General features: G+C 45.9%; 1 protein-coding gene across 1 annotated transcript in view; it reads left to right on the forward strand.

Annotated features, from left to right (window-relative positions):
• WDR48 (WD repeat domain 48) overlaps positions 1–25,086 on the forward strand; it is a 1,182,842-nt gene that overhangs the window by 270,998 nt on the left and 886,758 nt on the right. Inside the window, exon 6 of the mRNA XM_069647743.1 lies at positions 12,824–12,912. Within this exon, the coding sequence (XP_069503844.1) occupies positions 12,824–12,912 (89 nt within the window). The remainder of the gene's footprint in view (positions 1–12,823; positions 12,913–25,086) is intronic.

Raw genomic sequence — 25,086 nt, forward strand, 5'->3', positions numbered from 1 at the left:
TCCTTCTTTTCTTCCGAAGGTGGTTCGGACTTTCATTTGAGCCAGAAGGTTGGTCTTCCGGCGTTCTATCCTCCTCCACATCCTAGTAAGGTAGAGGAGAGGCTCCATAGGCTTGATCCTAGGAGAGCATTGAGCTTTTATATTTCGCGCATGTCCCAGGTCAGAGTGGACGATCAACTTTTCATTGGTTACGCTGGAAAGCGTTTGGGACAAGCTGTGACGAAACAGACTTTGTCTCGTTGGATTATCCTCCGGCTGGCTTGCGGGCCCATTCTACCAGGGGAGTGGCTGCGTCTACTGCTCTGCAGAGGGGAGTTCCTATTCGTCACATCTGTGATGCAGCCACCTGGGCTTCAGTACATACTTTTGTACGTCACTACTCCCTCGATTCCATCAGAGGGCAAGATCTGGCCTTTGGCAAGGCAGTTATCTATTCTGCAATTTGATTGGGCATGCTAAAATTGTATTCTAAATTCTTTCCCACCTCCTTGCTTGGTACTGCTTTGGGAGTCTGTCATAGATATGGAATACGTCGGAGGACCCAATCCCCTCGAAGAACAAGTTACTTTCTTACCTGGTAACGTTCTTTCGATGGGATGGTCCGACGACGTATTCCATATCGCTCCCTCCCTGCCTTCCCCGCTGCAGAATTTCTTTTGCGATTGCAGCTTGTGTTCGCAAGGCCTTGTGTGTCTGACTGGTAGAAAACTGGTGGCACACGTTCTGGGAAAAAACTATAACTGAGGCTATGGGCGTCGTGCGTCCTACTTATCACATCGGGTGACGTCGGCCGTCGGAGGAGGTCCTCGGGGACGGCGCATCGACGTCATCGACGCAGGACGCAGACACCATTGATTTTCCGAAGCAGCACAGCTGTCGACATTACCTGTCATAGATATGGACTACGTCGTCGGACCATCCCATTGAAAGAACGTTACCAGGTAAGAAAGTAACTTGTTCTTTGCTGCAAAGCTGTGAAAGGCCACCAATACATCTCGACGCTTACTCCCTGGTTCCAGTCGAGGCGGGCCCACTCTGTGTACTCTATCGAATTGTAGGTCCAAGTTTGAGCCCACGTCTAAAAGATCCCTGAAAATCGTCATTACAACTTGGGTGAGGTCCTGGGGCTGGACAGACTCGGCAGGGCCTTGACTCTGATGTTGATTCTTCTTGAGCGATTCTCTAATTCTTCGGTCTGTAGCTCTAGGTTCTGAGTGGCCTGCGCTAGGGTTTCTAGGAGATTCTTCGTTTTCCTAGCATCCTCCGTCAACTCCTGGATAGCCCGCTCATTAGTGTCCACCCTTTCTTCCACTTTATTCATGTCCCGCTTGATCTCCCTTATCCCCTCAGCCAAATCCTCTCTGTGTGTCCATCTGCTTCTGAGAAGCGACTGTTATTTTATCCACTGCTTCACTGGGGAACAGTTTTAAGGCCGAGTAAGTGAGTGGTCTCTCGCATTGATCCTGTGCGGGGTCCGCTCCCTGCTCGCTCTCCAAGTCACCCTCCCGGTGATCACTCTCTGGTACAGGGTCCCTAGCCCAGAGTTTGGCTGGGGAGCTATCTTGGGTCTTCTTTGCGGATTTAAGGGCCTGGGGCAGGTCGTTTGTTCTATTCCTGGACATGGTGCCACCCGGGTCTAAGGACCCCAGCCCAGCTGAGAACGCCCCCGCCTGCGTGGAGGTAAGTAGGGGGGGAGGTAGGGCCCCTAAAATGTTCGTTAATAATGAGTGTTCCAGATGAGCTTGTCCAATGGCTCCTCCCCCACCTGTCCCTTTCAATTATGCTTGCGGAACAGAACAACCGATTCCAGAAGCGGGCCGTTTCTAGGGTCTTGGTGTAGTCTGCATTAGGCCTCGGGGGGCCCAAATAGGAATTGGCTGCCTGCACCGGTTGCCCAGCCCAGGGCCTAAAAACAAATTAAATAAAATTTAAAAAAAGCAGATAGTTCCACTGCATCAGTGCACGGTTGCTGCCGGCCGTCCCGCCGGAGGAGATGACTCAGGGTGCTCCCCTCAGGAATGGCGGCAAGTGCCCATATCAGGTAGGGAGTGCTCACGGGGCCAGGCAGGAGCGGGAACCGAGTAAGGAGGCAGCGGCGGGGGACCGCTACTATCCCCCACCCGACCTGCAGACGAAAGCCCCGCGGGAAATGCCCCCACCGGAATCCCGGCTGGTGGGGGTCAGGTAGAGGAGCACCGCCTCCAGGCGCGGGTGGCTGTACTAGGCAGGGGGCTGTTGCCGGCCGCAATGTCCCGTGGCGATTGTGTGGTGTCTCCGCCGGACTCCCTCTCCCCCCTCATCCCCCCCGGTTCTCAGGGAGCGAGAGTCTGTAGCTCCGGGATCCGCTGGGCCGCTTTAGTGTAGGTGCGGGCTCGGAAGCCTCAGCCGGGCCCCGCTGCAGAGCCTCCACCGCCACAGTAAATCCTAACCACCCAGACCGGACTCGGCGCACGCCGACTGCTGCCCCACTATCTCAACGTGCCGGGTAGCGCAGATTGCAGCTGCACGGCTGCTTCAGGCACCGGGGAGCTCACGCAGGTCCGGGAGATCGGGAGCCGCAGTGTTCACCGATCGGCGGCCATCTTGAGTCCTTGTCAGTACTTTTAATGATGTTTTGTTGTTCAGTATCTATGATATTAGGTACGTGGATTACAGGATCGGCAATCGGCAGCGATGGTTGATTGCAACCATCATGATGGACAACACACATTCTTTCCTTGCATCCTGTATCACTCAAAGCACACACTTGTTTACATACAACATCCTTAGGATCTTGGGAAACGGGTCGCTGAGGGCCTTGATCAATAATCAATCCCCTTACTCTTGCATCATCTAAATTGGCAGATACGATACACCAACATGGGCTGCCTCTACATTAAACTGAGTCGCCACCTGCCTAGTGACAGGAGATTCTATTAAGGCCGCCAGGCCACTGCAGCATTGTATTAATAACGAGGTTTGGTGATTGACTTTACCATCAAGAACTTCATAAAGTTTTGCCAGCGCTAATAGCGCAGTATTCATGGCGCCATGGGTATTATTGAGCGCAGGAGCTTCCGGAAAAGAAAACCGCTTAAAGCAGTTTTTATTTATGAAAAAATCAGACTCCCGATTGGGTTCCTCAAACCTTGTCCGTCAGGGAGTTGGAGCAATAAATGAGGGAGATTCCTCAATACAATTAGAGCTAGGCATTTGATCAGTGTCTGGGGAGATCTTATGACAGGTTTGAATAGGAGTCCCTCCTTCCCCAGATTCGGCTAATTGATTGTCCATCTCTGAGAAATGATCTCACTGTAGCTGAATCGGATCCCCGGTGTTTGACCATATGTACATGACATCAGCAGAAGGGGAAATGGATCCTGCCGAAGCAGTCATAAAGTCCATGGCCTCCTCATCAATTTCCCCTGCCATGGTAAGCACATCGTGGGCAGCACGCAACCGATGTTGGGCAGCCACCGAACAGCAGATAGGCTCCAACATGGGCTGCATTCCCATGTCAGCCAGGGGCATGGGCTCCCCACAGGGCAAAGGGCCCTCCAGGGCACAGACGGCCACCAGAGTCCTGTTCGTGACCTCAACTGAAGCATTTGAGATCACGGGCGTGTCAGCGGCCGCCATCGTGACACCACCACCCCCCCATGTCGATCACTTCAACTGACAGAGTTGGCTCCACAAGTGCACCAGAAACGGGCAAAAGGGCAACACTGCCACTCATAATCATCTCAATCACCACATTATTTGCCGGCTCCGGCACAACATCGGAGCACAGTGACTGATTTGGGGCGGTCACTGACGGGGGCTCAGTTAGCAAACACACACCAGAGTGAGAAGCACTCTCTTTACCTGATAACATATCCTGGGTATAATACAAGCGAAAGTCAGACGAGAGAGACATTGACCGCTGGGAATTTTGTTTCTTTCGGCTAGGTTTGCTGCCAATTTTAATCTACGCCATCTCGACATTAAATAGCTGCCCAGGATTAATTGCAGGCATACCTGAGGTTAGTTTACATTTTTTACTAACCGTTGTTGTCATGTTTGGTTAAAAAGAAGAAAAAAAGGTAATAACAAGAATCCAAACGGGCAGCTGCAGTCCGCTCGTACGTGAGACAGCAAGACAGCCCACTCCGCAACCACTCTTGCAAAACACGCGTGCGTAAATGCGCGGAAATGGTGGTTATGAGGAGGTTGCTGGGAAAGGGGCCGGCAGGAAGCTGACAAGTGGCCCAAAAATCCTCAATGACAGGAACTGGTTACACAAGTAACGGTTTCAGCAAAGTCCAAAATCCAATCCAAAGTGAGTTCGCTCTTGACACTGGAACAGCGTGGGAGACAGCAAGACAGCCCACTCAGCAACCACTCTTGCAAAACGCGGAAATTATTATTTCCTTTTTATATGTATGATACGGTCAGGAAAAGATCTGTGGGCATTAGGTTGTTAAGGAATTCTTTCGTGTTTTGTAAATCAGCTGTCTGAAATGTCAAGTTATTTGTATTTGACTTGATATTAGGGGCAGACGTTTTTAAACCTAGCTTATTCGTATTTTGTTATATTTCAGTGATTTTTATTTATTTATTTATTTTTTTAGCAGGGTCGACATGTATCCTAAAGGTAGAACAATATTGCTAGGAATCTATATATTTTTTTTGTAGTTTAATCTGCAGTAAGATCTTGCTGTGATTTCTTTTTTACTTGTCCATTTTCTATGATTGTTTTACATCTGGTGTTAATATACACTTCGTATTCTTAAAGAATGCTTTTCAAAATCCTCCGAGCACTTGATAATGTATCAACTAACTTTTCTGAGCTTCATTTATATTTTATACTCTATATGTACATTTTGGGTATAAAGGTTTTTTCTGTAAGTTTAAGGGGCTTTCATTCCATTCGTGAAATAAACTTAAAAGAACGTATCTGGCCCTAAAACAAACATGCCAACTCAAAACTACTAAGGAAAAGGGAAGAAAGCTGGCCCCAGAATGTCCCAGGCTTAACCCCCTTTACCTGCAAAGGAGGCCGGCATCTAGGAGGAGGGAGGAAACGGCAGTTCACCAAAAGAACACCCAAAGTGCATAGCATTAATTCAGAATGGTCACTTGCTTTTTAAAAAGCTCTACCACTGGAGTTCTGAACTACTAAGCCTTACTCCCAATCCGCTTAATGCACAGCAGCAGCTGGCCCTGGCAGCATGCAACTGGTTCCTTCCTTAGTCTCTGGAATGTATAAAGAGCAAACCTAGCTGGAATCAACATAGTGCAGTACAAGGAGGACACCCCCGGTACCAGGGGTAGCAGAGGAGCTGCAATAGTAAGAGAAATCCAGGGAAGATGGCGACTCCATCGGTGGAGTTGGATTTGAGTGGAGCAATCAATGATTGGTGAGATGTTCTTTGAAGTGTAGGGTCTTCAGTGTAGGATGAAGTATTATCTGAATTTGTTATCAGAGACCGGTTGCATAGCATGAAAAGTCGTGGCGTTGTTGTCGCTTCTATTGGTGTGCTGGCCTCCAGGGACGGTGAGTTTTTTCGGGCAAGTAGGGTGACGTCTTGGTGGTGACTGCTTTGAAGGCAATGTAGGCAGTCTTGAACTTGATGCATGCTTGAAGGAGTGGCCAGTGCAGCTCCTTTAGGATCGCAGTGATGTGTTTGAATTTCCTAAATCCTGTGATGAGGCATGCTCTAGCAAGCGGAACAGCTTTCAGAGGGGTCAAGGTGACCTCTGAGAATCCTGCACATAGGGCATTGCTACATGTTCAGACTGGAGATGACCAGGGCTTTTGAAACGCAGTGTTGAAAGGCTTGACTATGCGGAGGAGTGCTAGCTGATAACATGCGGCTTGGGCCTTCTTGGCAATTTGTGTTTTGCATGAGAGGTTACAGTCGATTTAGTAAAAGCAAGAGATTTTGTATTGGTACAGCGTGTAACGCTCACCTGATTCCCACGGAGGCGCTGGTCCCGGCTGAACTGTTATAGTCTCTTCAATTGAGAAGCGTAGAGCTCGGATGACTCTCTGGACTGGGCTTCCTCTTATTGACCGTCTGGCTTGCAGGGTAAGGTTTCTGCAGGCGGAAGAAAAAAGGGTTAATGACAGTTTGGCTGGACTTCCTCCTCACTAATCGCCAACTCTCTGAAAGTCCAATGTCCTGGTGAGCTCTCACCTTAGGCGTATAAATGCTGGGCTCTCCATCCTGCGACTTATGCAGGGGTGCGTGGGTTCCAGTTACGTCACTGGAGGTCCTCAAAGTCTTTTGTGGCCTTAGAAGTGGCACAGGTGCTGAGATGCCAAAAGGTGATGCCGCCGTTACTGCATGAGCGGATGCCAGTAGGTATAAAGAGTTTGTAGTCTTGAAGAGATGGGCACCTTTAATGAAGTCTTTGCATTGTCTTTTTCAGGTGCCTGGATGCTGAGGGCGTGGTCACTGAGAGGGCAACACGTGCGGTTGTACGTAGGTATGGGAATTTCAATGACACCTCAATAATTTCCCTTGTTTTCTGTTTTCAGGTCTTGAGATGTTGCGGGCGTTCGTCCGTTGCCGTTGCATGTGCGAAGTACGTGAGTATAATGATCTGTGACCTTATTATAGCACCTCTAACAATGTTCTTTTCTTATTTGCAGGTGTCGGGACCTTGCGGGCGTTTTCCCAGTCGCAGATGCTTTCTTGCAGTCTTTAATGGCACTTAAATAATGTCTTTTCTTGTTTTCATGAACCGGGCTGCTGCGGTTGAAGAGATCGTAATACGCGCACAAAAGCAGGTAAGAAAAGTAAATGCGGCCGCCTTCACCCGATTCCTACTTAACAATGTTCTTTGTCTTTAAAGGTGCCGTTAGGCTGCTGAAGAGAAGGCCGCGAAGAATCCGTGAAAGCACAGATGGATCAGGTAAGCGAGCGCGGCTGCGAACGTGTTGCAACTTGCTAACCTTATGTTTCTTTTGCTTGCAGGTTCTGCCGGTGTCTGGATTCCTGGATGGTAAGTATAGTTCTCGTGTTTTTCTTTCACAGGTTGCTGAGCTGAAGCTGGAGATGTCACTGGAATGCTGGAGCTGACTCAGTGAGCGTCCTGCTGCAGATGCAGAATAACGCGAAGCACGTTTTCCCAATCGGGTGTGGTTTAAATAGTGTTGGAGTGATTGGGTGTCTTCTTCCTCAGCCTCGCCCAGGTAAAAGAGTTCCTGTGTTCCAGAGCTAAGGAGTGGCACCAGCCCCACCCAGGTAAGAAAGTAGTCCCAGTTCAGGGAATAGTTCCTCCCAGCAGAAGGCTGGGGACTTCATCCTGCCAGCATTTGCAAAGGTGAGTATGCAGCATGGTCTGCTACAGGTAGGTCCACCCAAGCACCTTTGCAAGAATTATGAGCCCGGGCGCCCCTGGCGCCGGGACTGAGGTTCCTTATGAGCCTGGCGCCAGAGGCGCCAGGACATGGTCCAAAAGGCCCCAATAGGGGTTTGCTGGAGCCGGGGACGAGGGTCGTGAGCCTGCTTCCGGGGATGCTGGGCTTGACTTGGCTTCTCGGGAGCAGTGCTCATGACACAGCGTCGAGGCATGAATCAGTCAAGCTTTGTGCAAGTTCTCCCACTCTGTACATGGGTATGATTGGTGGGTTTGCTCTACGTAGGCCTGAGCTTCAGCTTAGCACTTGATGTTCAGGCACAGATTTAATTGATGCAATTGATCTTTAGATAAAACTGAATGTAATCTGCATATTGGTGTTCCTTGACGTTGGTGTTGGCAAGAAACAGAGGTTCCATGTAGAAGTTAAAGATGGCTGGACACGGCATGTAGCCTTGTGGAACTGCGTGATGCTGAAATCTGTCTTGGCCAATCTGGTCGAGCTGGTCTCTGTAGGAGATGTACAAGCAAAATCGCTGCAGGACTGTTCCATGCAAGTGTTGAGAAAGTCGAAGAGGGCTTCATGGTCCAAGGTATCAAAATCAGCAGGTAGATCAAGGAGGATGAGTAGGAAGGGATCCTCTTTGTCAAGGATGTATAGAGTATCATTGATAACTGTATGTAGTGGTCTCTGCTGCATTTTGGTCAGAAGCTGGATTGGTAGTCCTGTATTGGATTGGACTGATTGGTACTTTCATGCAACTGGATAATGACCATTCTCAATCACTTTGCAGAGGAAAAGTCGGTGTGTGATGGCCCAATAGTTGGCTAGGCAATCTGGCTCGAGTGTTGGTTTCTTTGGCAGGAGGAGAGTATCTGTTCTGTTTTCATTAAATCTGGAGAGGTGCCTTGTATGAGGGGATGTGTTGATGAAGTTGTGAGTTCTTTACCTTTGACCTTCACAGTAAAGGAGGGCAGAATGTCCTCTTTGTAGTTAGTGGGTTTGAAGGCTGCAAAAGTGTTGGTCGGGGGTCCTGGAGTAATTGTCTCGAATTTGAAGCATCTAGATATGTTGAGGGTTGGTATGTGGGGCTGTTTTTGATTGTTGTGGACCTGTCATTGTTGCCTAAGATTGTCTACTTGTCATTGAAGAGAAGTGTTGAAGGCAATGCATTTGCCAGTGCATTTTGGTATTTCAGGGTCTGGCAGTGGGTTCATACATTGATTAAACGCTTGAAAGAGCACTCTGCTCATGTTGAAGGCTTTCATGATGATTGTTGTGTAATGCTTTGCTTTGGGGTGGTGATGAGTGTCCTGCATGCTGATCCACGTTTCTCAGGTTAATGAGGACTTCTAGTTCAAGGGATTGTCTCCAGAATTTTTGTTTTCTTCGGATGGAGCTGATGTTCTTGATAAGTTTTTTTCCAAAGTGCTGAGCGCTTCTGTTACTTGAGTACAGGTTCAGTGATGCCTAGGTGTTGGTGTTCTCAGAGTGTTGTTTAGTTTGCCGAGCTGGCATTGGTATTTCCCAATGAGGGGCCAAGGTATTGAGGTTTCCATCCAGTTTATCCATTGGGAAGTTCTTGAAAAAGCAATAGGGTCTTGGTTGGTTTACCTTGATGAGGGTAAAGGTGTGTGGTGGACCAGGATGGTCTGGCCATTCCGAATGTAGGGGAGAGACCTGCTATGGCTGGGGAGTTGGTGAAAACCAGGGCAAGTGCCTTGCCCTTGTTGTGGGGTTGGTTCTTTGACGTGTTGCTTGATGTCTATCTGGATATAGGAAGCAAAAGTGCAGACATTCATGTTAAAGTTGAAAATCCAGAGCGGAGATAATGGAAAGAGGGTCATCTGCCTGAAAAGATAAGCCACTAGGGCCCCATACCAAACATGTGCTGAGTAGACTATGCAGAGGGAAAGCACTGCCAGAGAGCTGCTCCCTGTGGAGAAACAGACACTCTACAGCGATTATTGATGAGCCAGAGCCCCAGAGAGAAACCCATGTTTGGGGCTATACTGAAGATCTTGGCAGAGGCTAGACCCAGAGTGAGAGGATAAGCAAGGTGCCTCCTGGCGGCTACATCCTAAACAGTAGGATCTAAAGGAACAGAGGGAAAACGTACAGCTTACTAGGGCTCTATTCCAGACCAGTGCAGGAGCAAGAGCGAGAATAGAGAGCCTCTGAAGGGCTAATGCTTTAGCTCAGTATAGCGACTTTGGGCTGGTGGGTAATGAAAATGTCTGCCTGACATAAACATTGGCACTGAGAAGAAATACTTGCTGGTAAATAATGGTGATACCTCATTAGGGGGGGCAAAAGGTATGTTGCTAAGGTATCACCTTTGGCATCAAAGTAGTAAGAACTTTTTGGTTGACAATGCTGACGCAAATGAATCGAGGAAAGTTACACATAGCCCATTGAATTACAATTTCTGGACCAGGAGAAACCCAAGAGCAACCCAGGTGCATGCTCAGTGCTATATCCTCGCGGCTGTCGGTGAACCAACCAATGAAACAAACAAGCTTGGTGCTCAATCCTAGAGACACACCATCTTTTAGTGTAGAGTTCCCTACAAGGACATTGGGTCCTTTAGAGTAGGCCTCTGCAAACAGTTTTTTGGGCACTCACTTTGTGGACAATGGTTATTGGACGGAGCAAGTGGCCAAATCTTGCACTAACTTTGCTAATTATAGTTGGACAATCAATGTTATTTTTTTTTTCAGCTGTTGAACTGGTGCAATAACTCCAGCACTCAAATTGTATAGAGCAAAGGCGAAAGCAGCTGCGCTTTACGGGGCAGATATTTGGGGGTATTCAAACTTGGAAAAGCTCCAGGTGGCCAAAAAACAGCTTCTTAAGCATTGTTTAATGCTCTCTTCAAGCTGTCCAAATGCTCCGGTTCATTTGGAGATCGACCTGGTTTTAATTTCATATTACTTAGGAAAAAAAGGGGATAAGGACATAAAAACTGACAATCTGTGCATCCTAGTTGCAGGGTAAAGAAGAAAAGTGCACGTATAAGCCACAACATAGTCTGTTGACTTTGAACTTTGGACTGAGGCACACTGAAGCCTTGATAAGAAAAGGAGATGCCAAATTTTGATCGAGGACACAATTGGAAGAAAATACAGTATTCAGATTCTTATGGTGTCCCTCAGTAGTGACATCACTAAGGACATTTTGATCTATTTCGAGATGGTACTGAGATAATTCCCGTCATTGATGGGGAGGCTCACCAGCATCACTGAATTTCTTCAAGATCCTGAAAACGAAAAGACAATAAGGAGGCTGCTCACTGTGATTGCTGAGCAGTTCCTCCTGCTTCTGGAGTACAGCGAGGAAAAACCAAACGTCCCAAGCAGAGGAAGAAGCGAATGGGCTTATCAACGTACTGTTCTTTCGCTTAATTGAAGACTGTCCAGATTTTGTCGGGAGAACCACGGACGTTTTGACATTTCTTCGAGATTCAGCAAACACAGTACGTTTAAGTTTAATCCTGAACGGAATTATCATCCAAGTTGCTCTCCACACACACTGAAATTGCCGAAACTGCTCACAGTGAGTGAGGGCCAAACCGTTCCAAACTTCAGCAAGGGCAGGACAAATGTCCCTGTCACCAGAAGATGGCAGACTGGCAAGCAATTTTTTTTCCGGTCTAATTAAGGATTTCCCAGAACTTGTGGGGAGACCCGCTGATATTGACGTCCTCGCATTCATCAGAGACCCAGCCAATTCTACGCAGATGAGCATGCTCTGAATGGTATCGTGATGCAAGTCGAACTTTCTAACCATCAACAGAACTATCTGAGAAGATTTTAAACTTTCCGCCGAGGGACAGATCGAGAAGGTACTGCCAGAGACTTCACTCTTGTTATACTGATAAAGACACGACATGTCGTCTGGAATTATGCAAATGAGAGGCACCGACTGGGAACTCGTGTACTTTGAACATGCACAGTAAAGAGACTTGCTGAACTTATTACTCGATTTTGACATTTCCTCATACGTAGAAAAAGGAACTGTATCCAGAGACAATAGACAATCCATTGTTCAGGCAAAGAGGGACAATTGTTTCAGTACCTGCAGCCCCCAAGCAGAAACAGCAGAGTGCAGAAATAATATTGTCTAAGAGTGTATTAAAAGTTAGTTTCTTTCAACAGATGATAGAGATGGCAAATCAAAGTAGCAACCTTGTCCTCCCTCAGGAGGAGAGACGCTTTTATTTTTCCGGAACTAAATGCTGTAGATTAACTTATAGGTGTATCATGTACTTATGTATTATATTCATCATTGTTTTACTGTCACTGACGATTGGAACTGCATTCATTTATTGGTGCACAAAGCGTACCAATTCCAGTGAACCCACCTGCATGAAGCCCATGAAGGCACCCAGACCCTATAGTCATTCCAGTCCCTAGAAGGTTTGATAATGGAGTGAGTGAACTTGAGATGGATGTGATTAGCAATGACGCACACACACATTTATGGTAACAAGCAAATTAAAAAGCCGGAGACCAGGTCGGCAGAATGTGAATGAAAGAAGGTTTTGGATTTGTCCAGTCCAAAGGGCCATCCTGTTTGGTTTCCTGTAGTTACCCTAAATAGTTAAAACGAAAAAAAAAGAAAAAGGGGAAAAAAGGTGATGAACTTGATGTTTTGCGTTACAAGTTTTCTATTGGTCTAACATACTCGCAAAGCATCCTTTTTCACAGTAGGAAGTAGTACTAAATCTAAACTTGGCTAAAAAGAATGTGGCAAAAAGTTCTAGTAATTGCAAAGAATGTGCTTAAAAGCAATTTATAGCCTAGCAGCCCAGGCTAAACAAATACCCTGCATCTCAATGGAACCTAACGTAACATGACCAAGTAAAATTAGGTAGGGTCTGATAAGGAATTTTTCTTGCACAAGAGCCACTAGCGGTATATTTGGCATGCCTTGTGGAAGCTAGACATGAGTTAAGACAAAGTAGAAAGTGAAGGAAAAATAAGTTTAGATGCAAAAGCAAAACATAAAAATGGTACTGTTCATAGCAACTGCATTTTAAATGAAACTATCAAAGTGAATTTCGCACTATACATGTTGGATCTCATCTGCAATTACACGTGTGTAGCAAAGGTAGATTATTGAAACACTGTTGTGTATTCATATCGTGGGTGCGCTTTAGATCCCCATTTTATGGTGAAAATGTGTGACGGTGTTTGCAGAGTGAAAATATTTCGCTTTGAATGTCCACATGCAAAATGTCCAAGCAGTAGATGCTTTTGGGGTGAGGAAAACCTTGAGCAATTAAAGGGTTAAATGACTACTCATACTGGTGATAGTTGTATTTGCCGTAGTGCATGCTAACACGTTGATGTGAATCTACCTAGTTGTATGAAGAAATGAATAGTGCTTATCTGTTGAAATGTACCTAGTTTGATCTAGTGGCTGCTGCAGATTACTTGAAATGTACCCAGTCTGATGTCTGTAACATTAATTATTTTTGTGTTTGTGCAATAGCTTCCTCCCTAAGTGGGAACAAAGATTCCATTTACAGCCTTGCGATGAATCAGATGGGCACAGTCATTGTGTCGGGTTCTACTGAAAAGGTATGTGAAAATGCAGCAAGCATTATCATAACTGCATAGTGTTGCTTTGCCATCACCAGCCACATTGTCTGACAGTGGTCTACTTGGACTACTGATTGTACGTTGTATGAATGATACTCATAGGTCTAGACAGATGCCCTACTGCCCAACTTGTTGTGAAACCTCTCCTGCAGCATGTCAGGCAGAAAAAATGCTCTAAAGATATTGCAAATCTGCAACCATTTAATTTAGAAGCCTCAATACATGTATATTCTTTTGGCACATGTGTGTCCCCTCTTAACCAATCCCATTGCCACAACCACCAGTTCCAATTACTCTGCTAACAAATAGTTGGGGGATGGGCTAATCGCATCCTTTCCTTTTTTGAAATTGTGTGGTATTTTCCCATTGATTTCTTTTCCTCCGTTTATTTAAAAAAAAATTTAGTTTGGGATATTAGGTGGAGTTTTAGAGCCGCCTATAAGCCAAAACTATTGCATACAGATAGGGGGAAATGGCATATGAGGAGGGACACAAAGCCTTAGGTGGCGTTTGGCTATTTGTCCTCTTTTTGACTGCCATGGTTATACTAATCCCTGTGGCCATTCGCACCCAGTTCCTGCCCTTCCCCGCCATAAACACCTCCTCATGAGAAATCTTTGAGTCCTCTTTAATCATGCCTTACCATCAAAGTTTGCACTTGACGTACCTGCCAGTGTTTTTCAAAGCTGTCTTCTGAGAGTTAATTACTTCATTGGAGCTGTAAACATGCTGCTGGTGCAATAAAATGTCTTAACCAGGTCTGCCTTCAGCCACTCGATTTTATAAGCACTCGGCATATCCTTCACTGAAGTTCTGTTAATAACAAGCATTGGCATAGCCAACAGTTTGGGCTTCTGTATAAGTATGAGGCATTATCAGGGGCTGCTATTAGATGCCCAGGTCCTCGCAACATTTTGCACCTGCTACCATCAATGGCCAGTTAATACCACGAGAGCAGTGACTGTCAAGTGCCTTTCCTATACCTACACAAACTCTTGACCTTGCCAATGCTTCTTTTCTTAGGTGTAGGGCGTTTGTCTGGCAACAATGTTATCATTTAAGATAATTTGCAAAAAAAAATTCAAATTGGGTTTTTAAGTTTATTTACATTTTTATTTACAATACCACCAAGTGGACTACCATATGTCACTGTTAACTGTGTGCTCGGTGCTTGCACCGTTTCACGATGGTCTACCTGTGCCGACCCGGTCACACATGCCACAGGAATTTGTATTCCGTGCCTGTGCAAAACTCATGCCATTTTCCATTAGAAGTTGTCTTCAGGTTATGCAGTTGAAAAGCTGGCGGGCAGTTTGAAATGCGACTGATTTAACCCTCAACTGCTGTGCTTTGGTTGTAGATGACAATGTTTTTATACTGGCTGCAATGCATGTGGCTGAGGGGTGTGTTGGGGCGGGTAGAATGTGGCTTCCTCAGTTTGTGAGCTTTGACCATATAGGAACCTATAGGTACTACCAGTGCATACGGTGTGACCACCAGTAATCATTGGGCATCAGATGACTCTATTGTACCAAGTATTGTTGGTACAGTAGCAATAGCCTTGGCAATGCTCAATGCCAGGGATGTTGAACAGCGTTGGTGAGCCACACGAGTTGGAGACGCAAACGCCTTCAGTCCAACAGGCTCAGCTGTCCCCACCACATCAAGTGAACAGTGCACAAAAAACGCAGTTCCTTATGGCCATCAGAGTGGCAGAGCTTTACCATCTGGAGACTTGGAGTCGAAAAGATGACTCTGCAGAACTTCAGTCATGGTCCTCAAGTCAGTCTCTCTGGATGCTTCAGGCGAAAGTCCCAGTAGTTGACAAAGTTCCTGCTGTGGTGGGTCTGCTTTTATGCCAAATCGGAGGCTACAGGTTGTGCCGTTCAAACATTTGGCAGCCAGCTAATCCATACTGGCTAACACACGCCAATGTTCACGGGCATTCTCCTGGGAAAATGCAAGGAATGTGGATTCTAGAGGGAATCACAGGCAGTGATCCTCCTCAGTCACACAGGCAGTCGTTTGTGAGCGCTTGCCCAGGGCTCCGATCAGAAAAGGACCCTACATGTGGGCATTCCTGCTCTCGCCTAGTCACACAAAAGGTAACAAAGCGCAGTTGCCTGGCTACTGGATTTCACAACTAGAGACTCCTTTTTGGAGTACCAATCTGTACTGGTGCCACATTAAAAATTTCCTGGGCTCTTGGTAAACGCACGGATGTGGAGTCCAGAGAATATCCAGACATCCCGTCACCGATATTGGAGGTGGAGAGGTTGTCCGAAACCCTCTGGTAAGGGGTTCAAAATACCAAAGCACTAGTGTCTGAACAGGGTGTCCATCAAGATTGTCCAAAACTTAGTGCGACAGAGCAGGCTGGGTTTACTATTAGGAGAGGATGGGCTGGTATCAAAGTATAATTCGGCCCATACACAAACACACCACACAGTACAACAGGCATTATACACTGTAAAATATACATACAATGTATTTATTGCATAGGGCAAAACAATTTTCAATTAAATAGTGAAGGTGAGCAAGATAAACGATATATCATCTAAATGTGGTTTCAGCTAATGGTGGGTTTAGGAACTGAAGAAAGAGAATGTAGTTACAGAATGCATGATGTGATGTACTCCTGAAGATGGGGATCGAGCCTGAAAAGCAATCTTGTGTTTTATGCATCATATGTTGGCCAATGTGAAAGAATGGAAGTGTAATTGAAGAATACAACTTTGAAAGAGGTAAACTGATAAGACAAAGAAACTTGTTATAATTATAATAATTCTAATTGGTTATTTATAACGCGCATTGAACCTGTGTTGCTCCGCGTCATCTTGCTTCCAAGGCGGCCCCGTTGGCCCCTGAGCTATCCTCCGCAGACAGTTAAATCAAGTGTAACATTGGTATTCGGATTTGTTAAAATGGAGTGAATCTTGAGATTGGAGATGGGTCTCTGGTCTTTTCATTTGATTTAAGCAAGACAATGCAGTATGCATAGGAAAAATGGTAATGGGTTAAAATAAGCCCTACTCTCTCCAAACATTGGTGGAAAAAGACAGACCGTAACAGGGCACTATTATGCACTGTTCTGGCTTTCACAAGGGGTAGTAAGAAGAGTTCGAACACCTCATTCGGGTAAGTAATAAAGAGATAAATACAATACTGGGCCTATAAAGGACCCAGTTCACTGACAATCCCAATAGTAACATATAAAATCTTTGGGCAAAATTTAACCACAATTGGAAATTAATTGTGAGTAACCAGCAGAGATGTTCTGAACTCTTCAACCTGTACTTCGACTCTGCTTGCTTTCCCTCTTTTTTCAAAACCGCCACAGTCATCTCTCTCCTAAAAATGCAAGGGGCTGACCCGAGCCTACTGGTTAACTTTCGCCCCGTGTCTCTCCTTCCGCACTACCATGCTCGAAATGGTTGTGTTCAACTGTCTTAACATTTTCATAGACATCCACAAGCTTCGCGACCCCCTACAAGCAGGGTTTAGCTTCTGTCATTCCACGAAAAGTGCTCTAATGAATGTGTCCAACTTCATTGCTTCTGCTAAGCATTCCAACCTATCCACTGTCCTGATTCTCCACGACATCTCTGCTGCCTTTGACACTGTTAGGGAGATTTATCAATTTCTGTGCTTCATCCCCTCTCCCAGTATGACCCCACAGTACTTTTTGCTGGACTTCTGGACCTTTTTCTTCCAACCCTGAATGAGTGGAGCCTTTTTCCACTCATTCATTCTTCTGGGCTCTGTCTTTTGGAACTGTAGTCTTTGTATTCTACCTATACTATGGAGTCTGCCTGCTCCATAGCTCTTAAAGGCATCTGTGTTTTACTACCGCAGCACACAGCGCCTTATGGGCAGTGTTGCTGGAGACCCTTAGGGTCCTCCTTTAAGATTCTTTTTCTATATCCTCAAGTAACTTCAGTTCTTAAGGATAGAGAGATACTTAGTATCTCTCCCAAAACTCTATGGTCTGAGAGATTGGCACACGCCACCTTCAGTGGTGTGCCAAAGGGATGCTTAGTATCCCCCTTCTCTCTGCTCCTGTGACTTTTTAGTCCTATAGGCAATCACCTAGTTATGGCTGGTGACAGTGGATGTGTTCTACCAACTATTGTGTATTTCTTTTATACCACAGGCTATGTCCATAGCCCCGATAGTGCATAATAGGGGCACCCAAGTACCAACCTGGGGCCCTCCCTTCTTTTTTCGCCATTACTCGCATGGTTGTTATTTGTTGGCCGTTCTTCTACCATTCTGGGAGAGAGTGTGTGTGAGTCTTTTTGTTTGTTTTATTTTTGCCTATGGCGGGAACCAGTAGGTATCCCTGCCTAGGCTCCAGTCTCTGGGTAGGCAGCAAGTGGGGGCTAGGGGGAGTCTTCCACACCGGTCCTTTGTCTTCCAGAGTGCCTGAATAGGTCCAGCTCCCATAGGGTGTCTGACTGTCCTGATTGCTGAGAGAGGATGCAAAGGAGTGTGTGCTGGAACTGTATAAAAGGTGAGGCTTCTGGAGTGTAAAGCAAGAAGTAGACAACAGGAAACAAAAATAAGTTCCAAGAAGACAACCATCGACGCCTGCAGACCCCTTTGCATGACCATGAAGCGATCACTGCTGTCCTGACCCCGTTTTCTATGCGACAGAGGTGCTCCGAAGAGGATAACTCCTTCCCTCTGGCTGGTGGGAACAACCAGTACCAAAGACAAGCTTTGAAACGAGCCATCTCCCGAGGTCCTAGGAGCTTCCAGAGCTGCGGAACCCGAATACCACGAGACCTGCTGCCCATTTCGAGTGCATCGTCGTTGAAAGGCAGAATAATAATAATAATAAACTATGCACATTTTTGCTGAAACCGTAAGGACACTCCAGAGAACCGATCCAACTACTAGAGGAAGCAAAGATTGCCCTGGCGATCCGTGTCCTTTGTTGGTGCTGCTGAAAAGGTGCCATAACCCCAGAGTGAACCAAGAAGTTGCTGAAAGTCGTGCTACAAGTCCTCCCTCAAGACTGCTGCTGAGAGACACCAGCCATTGTCCTATCTTTCGTCACCAGACCAAGGAATCTGTAGGTGGGGTCCAGAGCTGCCACATTGCAGCGAAGCCAACACAAACACTTTCTTCAAACCAAAAGTACTGTGTCAAAAAAGGTAGTCACGCCAGAGTGTTGGAGTGCACATAGGTGTCCAGGGCAACTCCTCTTAGCTCTGACCCAAGCTGCTGCTTGTGCCCCTTCTCAAGTCAGTTTTTAGATCTCCTTTGTTAGTTGCTAATTTGCTGCTTCAATAACTTTAGACACTGAAAGAAATCCTCGGGAACTCTTCATAATTCGCTATTTGTCAAGACTTAAAGTCCTCTCCAAACTGTATTTAACTAGGGTTGCGGTGTTGGACTTAAGACTTGCCAGGCGAAGAAACCAGCTCTAGAACCTTGACCTAAGCTCATTTTGCACTAATCACTTATTTTCCTCCCATCAAGTCACTTTTCAATATGTGTTTGCAGAGTAAATGCATTTCCGTATGATGTGTTGAAAACTGCATGAGTGCGCAATTACTGATAATTCAATAACCTTGCCTTTTCCTTTTCTAACGCTGCAACAAATGTAACCGCAAGCAAACACAAAAGTGAAAGTGCCCTTTGAAGTGTATTATCTAGTATTCCTATGTGTTCTACCATAAACGTCTGAAGTATTTAAAGTGATTTTTGTGTAAATGTAATACATCTATTTCTTTTATATAAATATATGTGAAAGTGCTTCTTTTTTGTGCCTGTCTAGCTAAGATTCGGTGTACTTGCCTACAGCTCACATCTTCCTCTTAAGATAAACCTGACTGCTCTGCCACACTTCCAAGGTCCTGAGCTAGTACAGACATACTAAGAGTTGGGGGATCTACAAACCACAGGGATTGCTTACTAAGGTCTTACTGCCAGTAGGACTTTAGGTAAACTCCCCTACCAACTGTTGATCACTCTGATCTCCTTAATACTCTTTCATCTTGGGATTCGCGATCAAGCCCTTGCCTGGATTGAAACCAAACTTCCACCTGGCCAATTCTCGGTCTCCTGGAGCAACACCGCCTCTCAACTGTTGGTGTTGCACAAGGCACTGTCTTGGGTCCTCGAATTTTACACTCTACACCTCTGCTCTTCGGGCACTAATCTTCTCCTTTGGGTTCTCTTACCAACTCTTCGCGGACGACACCCAAATCTTCTTCTTTCCCGAACTCTCCTCTGATATCTCTATCAAAATGTGCAACTGTCTCTCTGCCATCCATTAAATATTAGATGGCTTTGCATTCTTTGATGTTAAACTCTACCAAAACAGAGGTGCTCCTCTTCCCTTACAAAAGCTCCCTCTCATCTCCTCATCTGCCTAGCCAGTTCCCACCTGACCCTCTCCCATACTCTTATTCAGCTAGAAACCGCAGCATCATCTATGACCCTCGCCTCAACCTCCTAAATATTAGGAAAATCTGGCACCTCCTTCCTTTTAACACTGCCAAGCATCTCTTAACCACTCTTGTCTTCTCTAAACTAGAATACTGTGCAGCATCCTCTTTGGTCTCCCCAACTATGCTTTTGGTCCTCTCAACAAGATCCTTAACTTTGCTAGCAGGACTCTCTTTGAACTCCCTCACTTCACACCTACATTCTTGTACCGTTACCAGGCTGAATGGCTGACGATGCAAAACAGGGTCAGATTTAAATTTCTTCTCATGGTTCACAAATCTTCCATGGTAAGTGTAAGGAAGGCATGGTATCAACAGTAAGACAGACACAAGTGACCACAGTTCAAGGGTGTTTATTGAACTTTCGAAAGGGTGTGATAAACGCCTATCTAAACCTAAATCTAAAGATGGGAGCAAACTGCAACCATCAAATAATAAAGAATGCAGTCCTAGTGGAGCCTTATCAACATAAAAGGGCCTATACAAAAAATATTGCCAATCCTTACTACTAATTTACAAATAGTGTGGGGTGAAGTTCATGAAAAAGAAAGAAGTGTTCACAAAATGATAAGTCATGGTGATTGGGCCGTTGTCCTCTCTTCCCCATGTTTTCAGCACGGGGCAAGGCGATTCACTAGATCAAAGCACACACTCTGGCTTCTGTGGCACAAGGATATAGTTCAATTTTTACAGTTCAAGACCTGTGTCCAAGCCTCATTACTTCTTGACTCACAGGGTCTGGTATAAACAATACGGAAACATTATTTTCCTTTTCGAGCACCCAATTTGTGTGACTCAAGGTTCACTCTGGATTTCCCCCTCTTCCGGGCTCAGATCCCTTTCAAACTATGTTCAGATAATTATTTCTCAGATAACTCACAGTTCACCCCGAATCCCCCTCAGCTGGGCTCAGATGCCTTTCTTTCACTCAATTAGTCTCCCTGAGCCAGGTTCGGACTGAATTGTGATGCACTTTCGATTGTGCAGGGGATTTAGCTAGACCCGCTTCATGACCACTTCGAGCTCAATATTCCTTTTTCTCACACTCCGCATCAGTTGGATACCTAACATAGACTTTCGAATGAGCACCCACGTGGCGCCAGAGCACTCTGTGTATGGTATCTTTCTTGGCCTCCCAAAGTTCAATTATAAAGTTCAACTTTTTTTGGTATCCAATTATATCTGCGTCACTCTTTGCAGACGCCTCACACTCTGTTCTCTTTGCACAATGTTGCCGCTCGCAACATTGGTTCAAAATACAAGCTGGTTTGGTATCGGTCTCTCCGACTCACCGGCTTTGCTGTCTTTTCTGATGCTACTTTGTTGTAGGAGCCAGTGACAGTACCACTGCGGCAATCGCTCCTCACTGCTTTGGTTATCGACGCAGGAGAGCCCTGGGTACCTCAGACACCCTGTGCAGGTTTGATGAGCCTTAGTTCCTGGTCTTCAAGATTCTTACTTTCCAAGGCTCAGGAAAGTAGCGGTCTTTAGAGGTCACAGGTACTTCCTTCCTTGTGACTCTCTCTGGTCTCGCTGTCTTTGTCCTTGTATTAAACTGCCGTCTTGGAACTGCTGTTTCCTTGTGTGGTTTGCCCCATTCAGTGTGTGCTTCGTGCTTCACCTTTGATCTATGTGGGGAAGTGTAACGGAAGTCCGGTGTGTTTAATTATCCGTAATTGCCTGGCCTTGCCTGACTGTGGTGTGGGTAAATGTCCGGTATATGGCTCTGGTGTTAGTCCGTTGTTGCTCATGCTGAACACTCAGTGAGAAAGTGTTCGTCGAGGGAAAGGGGGTGGGGGGTTGAGTTCCTAGGTATCCTACCTGATAGGATGAGGAAAAGGTGTGGGAAGGGGATGCCGCGTCTCACCCTCCGGTGTCGCACTTCAACTCCCCAAAGACCCCTCATTCAGGTGATCCTCCTGCACTGATTCACCCCCAGGAACTGGATCCAGAAGCGATGGCTGTGTCCTGGCCACCTGGATGACAGATCCCTGGGGACTAGCAGGTGAGACACCTTCATGTTTCTCACATAATGCACCACTGTATCTATCCTCTATCCAACTCTACAAGCCTACTCTAAATCGATCTCTGCCTCCTTGACTACCCTTGTGGCTGCTGGGCCCCCCTGTGCTTCTCGCTTCTGCGCTCTCTTTCCTTGCTCCATTTGCATAGAATTTTCTTGCCCTAGACATCCGAGAAACGGTCCACATGGATTTGTTCAAAACCCAACTGAAAACATACCCCCTCGCCTCCTAGTTACCCTCTTAACCTACCTCTCATCTGCCTTGTAGCTAACATTTTTCCCTCGCTGCTAACCTGTCTCTGTCCCTCATTTGCTCTCCCTACTTTCTACCACTTCATCCATCCTGGTCACATCCCGAGCACACCTGGGCCGTACCACCTACCTACATTATAAAATGTCCAATGGTGGTTGTCCTTAATCTATGTATGTTGTGAGAAACCAGAAGGTGTCTCTCTGTCTAGTCCCTGAGGATCTGTCATCCAGGTGGACAGGACACGGCCATCGCTTTTGGATCCAGTTCCTGGGGGTGGACCAGTGAAGGAGGATCACCTGGGTGAGTGGTCTTCGGGGTGTGTGGGGGAGGACACCTGATTGCAAGATGCGGTACCCCTCTCTCCCCCACACGAACACGTTCACACAGACGGCCCGCTCTGGAAGAAAACAGACTTGTACCCGAGCATTGTACCTGACATGTCCCTACTACTGTGCTCAGGCAATTACTGTTAACAACTCACACCTGACTTCCATTAAGCTTCCCCACACGGATCAGAGGGCGGAGCACGAGAGCACACTCTGAGCGAGGCAAAGCACATGAAGGAACAGCGTTTTCCAGGCGGCAGCTGAACAAATGGAGAAAGGTGGCAAACCAAGAAGGGAGAGCAAGGAGGGAGTTACCCTTGACCTTTCGGGCGAGAAACCGTTACTTTCCAGAAACCTTCAGATTAAAAGGCATAAGGCTAGGAAACCAGACTGAAGGGGCCCTTCTGCATGACTGGCCGAGTCGGGAGGAGAAGCAGCCGCTGTGGTACCGTCCTCATCTCCAGGATCAAAGCAGCGCCAGAGAAATCCACTCAGCCGGTGAGTTGGGGAGACTGATGCAAGACCGGTCTGTGTTGAAATCAAGGTTGCAAGCAGCAACATTGTATGAAGAGCAAAGAATATTAACACGTGCTATGAGAGACGCAAGTAAAGCTCAATTGCCGATGAATGTTTGAACTTTAAAATGAATCCTAGAAGGTACGAGACAAAGTAAGAGTGGACCAGCACCGCAGGTGTGCTCAATCAAAGGTCTGTGTGATGTACCCAGCAAAGAATTGGAAGAAACAAAAGCAATTAAGTGAAACTTATGGATGAAGTTAATCGAAGTGGTCCTGCGATGGTTTAAGGAAAATCCATTGCACACTCAAAAGTCTTTGAATGTTGATAACAAAAAGAAAGCGAGATTATAAGGTCCGAGCCCGACTGAGGGAGACCCATGATGAACCATAAACCCGAGAATTGTGAATGTGAAAATCCTGATGAGAAAGCAACTTTGGTACTTGTTTGTTATACAAGGCACTCTGCAATAAACAACTTTTATTGGGAAAGACTTTGGCGCAGAAGGCCCAGTTACCTATGCTTTGAACTGCATCCTTGTGGCAGAGAAGCCAGAGTGTGTGCGAAGCTAGAGTGTGCCACCTTGTCCCATGCTGAAGACGTGGGAAGCGAAGCCAACTGCTCAACTATCCTGACATTGTTTCTTGAACACTTTTCTTTTGCATACATCATTTTCCCACACCCTATGTATTTAGAAGTAAGGATTGGCGTTAGGTTTATTAGGATAGGCCCTTTTATTTTGACAGAGACTCCACTAGGCCTGCGTTATTATTATTTGATGGTCGTAGCCTGCTCCCATCCTTAGATTTAGGGTTAGATAGGCATTCAATCAACCCATTAGTTTAAACACCCTTAAACTGTGATTACTTGTCTGTCTTAACTGTTTGATACCATGACTTCCTTACAATATCCACTTATGTACTGTCCCTGGTGACTGTTCCATTTACTCCCCTCCACAACCTGGTCAGAATGTCCCTTAAACTCATCCCATTGTAAGAAGCTCACTGCTTCCCCTGAAATCGGATTTCTGATCTATTTTACTTTCCTTTGTGATCAAAAGAGCATTGTTCCTTCTGTAAATATTTAAATAAATGTATACTTTAAAAATGAATGAATATAAAACAGTACATGTTAATGGTGGGTGGTCATAATTTCGAAAAAAAAATGTCGACAGACAAAAATGTCGAAAAAAAAAATGTCGACTTTCGGTTTTTTTAATTATATATTTATTTTAGGGGTTCGGGAGTTAAAAAAAAGGGAAAAATTAAAAAAAAAATTAAAGGGGGGTCATTTTTTTTTTCGACATTTTTTTTTCGATATTTTGACTTTCGACATTTTTGTTGTCGAAATTATCACTGTAAACCCATGTTAATAATAATACCATGATTGTTCTGAAAACTTCCTAATCATGATATTTTATTTATATCGTGCTCATACACATGTTTCAGAGCGCGACCAAGCAAAGCGAGGGGAACAAGGGAGAAAAATAACAGCGATCTTACTAGGCCCAGTGATGTTTAGAACGCGCAAGCGCATGGAAAAGGGGAAAAAGGGGAAAGTGCGTGGAAGGGGGTGAAGTGGAAAGTGCAGAACAGAGGAGAGAACAGAATAGATAAGTGCAATGAATGATTTAATAAATAAAGGCAATGAAAAGTGGTAGTACAGTCAGCAAGTGCAAGATTAGTCAGATAGGGTATATCTGATAAGTGCAGAAGAAGAATGGGGGGTACTGTATCGGTACAGATCCAGATCCCAGTGCAGGAGGGAGGCCGGGTGAGCAGGTACCTGGGCCCGAGCGACAGAGGGTGGCCAGGTACACAGTGCCGCGAGAGAAAAACAGATCAGCAGGGGAGAAGGGGGCAAAGGCAGAAGCTAAGAGGAAGGTCTTGAGGTGCTTCCGGAACCAGAGATGATTCTCCTCAAGTTTCAGGTTGGCGGGGAGGCTATTCCTAAGGGAGGCCCCAGCCGAAGACCGAGATGTGCCCCAGCTCATTTTTCTTTGAAAAATGACTGACCAAGAGGGAGTTAGAAGTAGAGGAGCGAAGGTCTCGAGAGGGGAGGTATTTACAGAGGGATAGTTGAAGGTATTTTGGACCCAGGCCTCAGAAAGCCTTGTGAACAATGCAGAGGGTTTTAAATGTAATCCTTGCATCCACTGGGAGCCAATTAAGGGATTTCTGGGAGCCAATTAAGGGATTTCAGAGCTGGAGATAGGATCCCAGGGCTTGAGGCCAAAGAATAGTCTTGCAGTCGTGTTCTGGATTAGTTGTAAAGGGCAGAGAGTCGAGGCAGGTAGATTTAGAAAGAGGATGTTGCAGTAATCCAACCTAGAAAGAACCAGAGCTTGGGAGACAGTGAGCTTCTGAGGGAAGGAGAGGAAAGGCAGAGTCCCTCTAAGGAGGTGCAGTAAGAAGTTTGACTTTTACAGACGTCAGATATGTGTGCGGAGAAGGAAAGTGTGGAGTTCTGAAAACTCCTGTCTACCACTTCAGGTAAGCATTTGTCACATTTAACTAAGTTTTCAACTGACCGAACGCATTTGGTCACCTGTGTTTATGGGTAGGTAAAGGACACTTA

Source organism: Ambystoma mexicanum, chromosome 2q (genome assembly GCF_040938575.1).
Source record: "Ambystoma mexicanum isolate Mex_15411 chromosome 2q, UKY_AmexF1_1, whole genome shotgun sequence".
Taxonomy (NCBI): Eukaryota; Metazoa; Chordata; class Amphibia; order Caudata; family Ambystomatidae; genus Ambystoma; species Ambystoma mexicanum.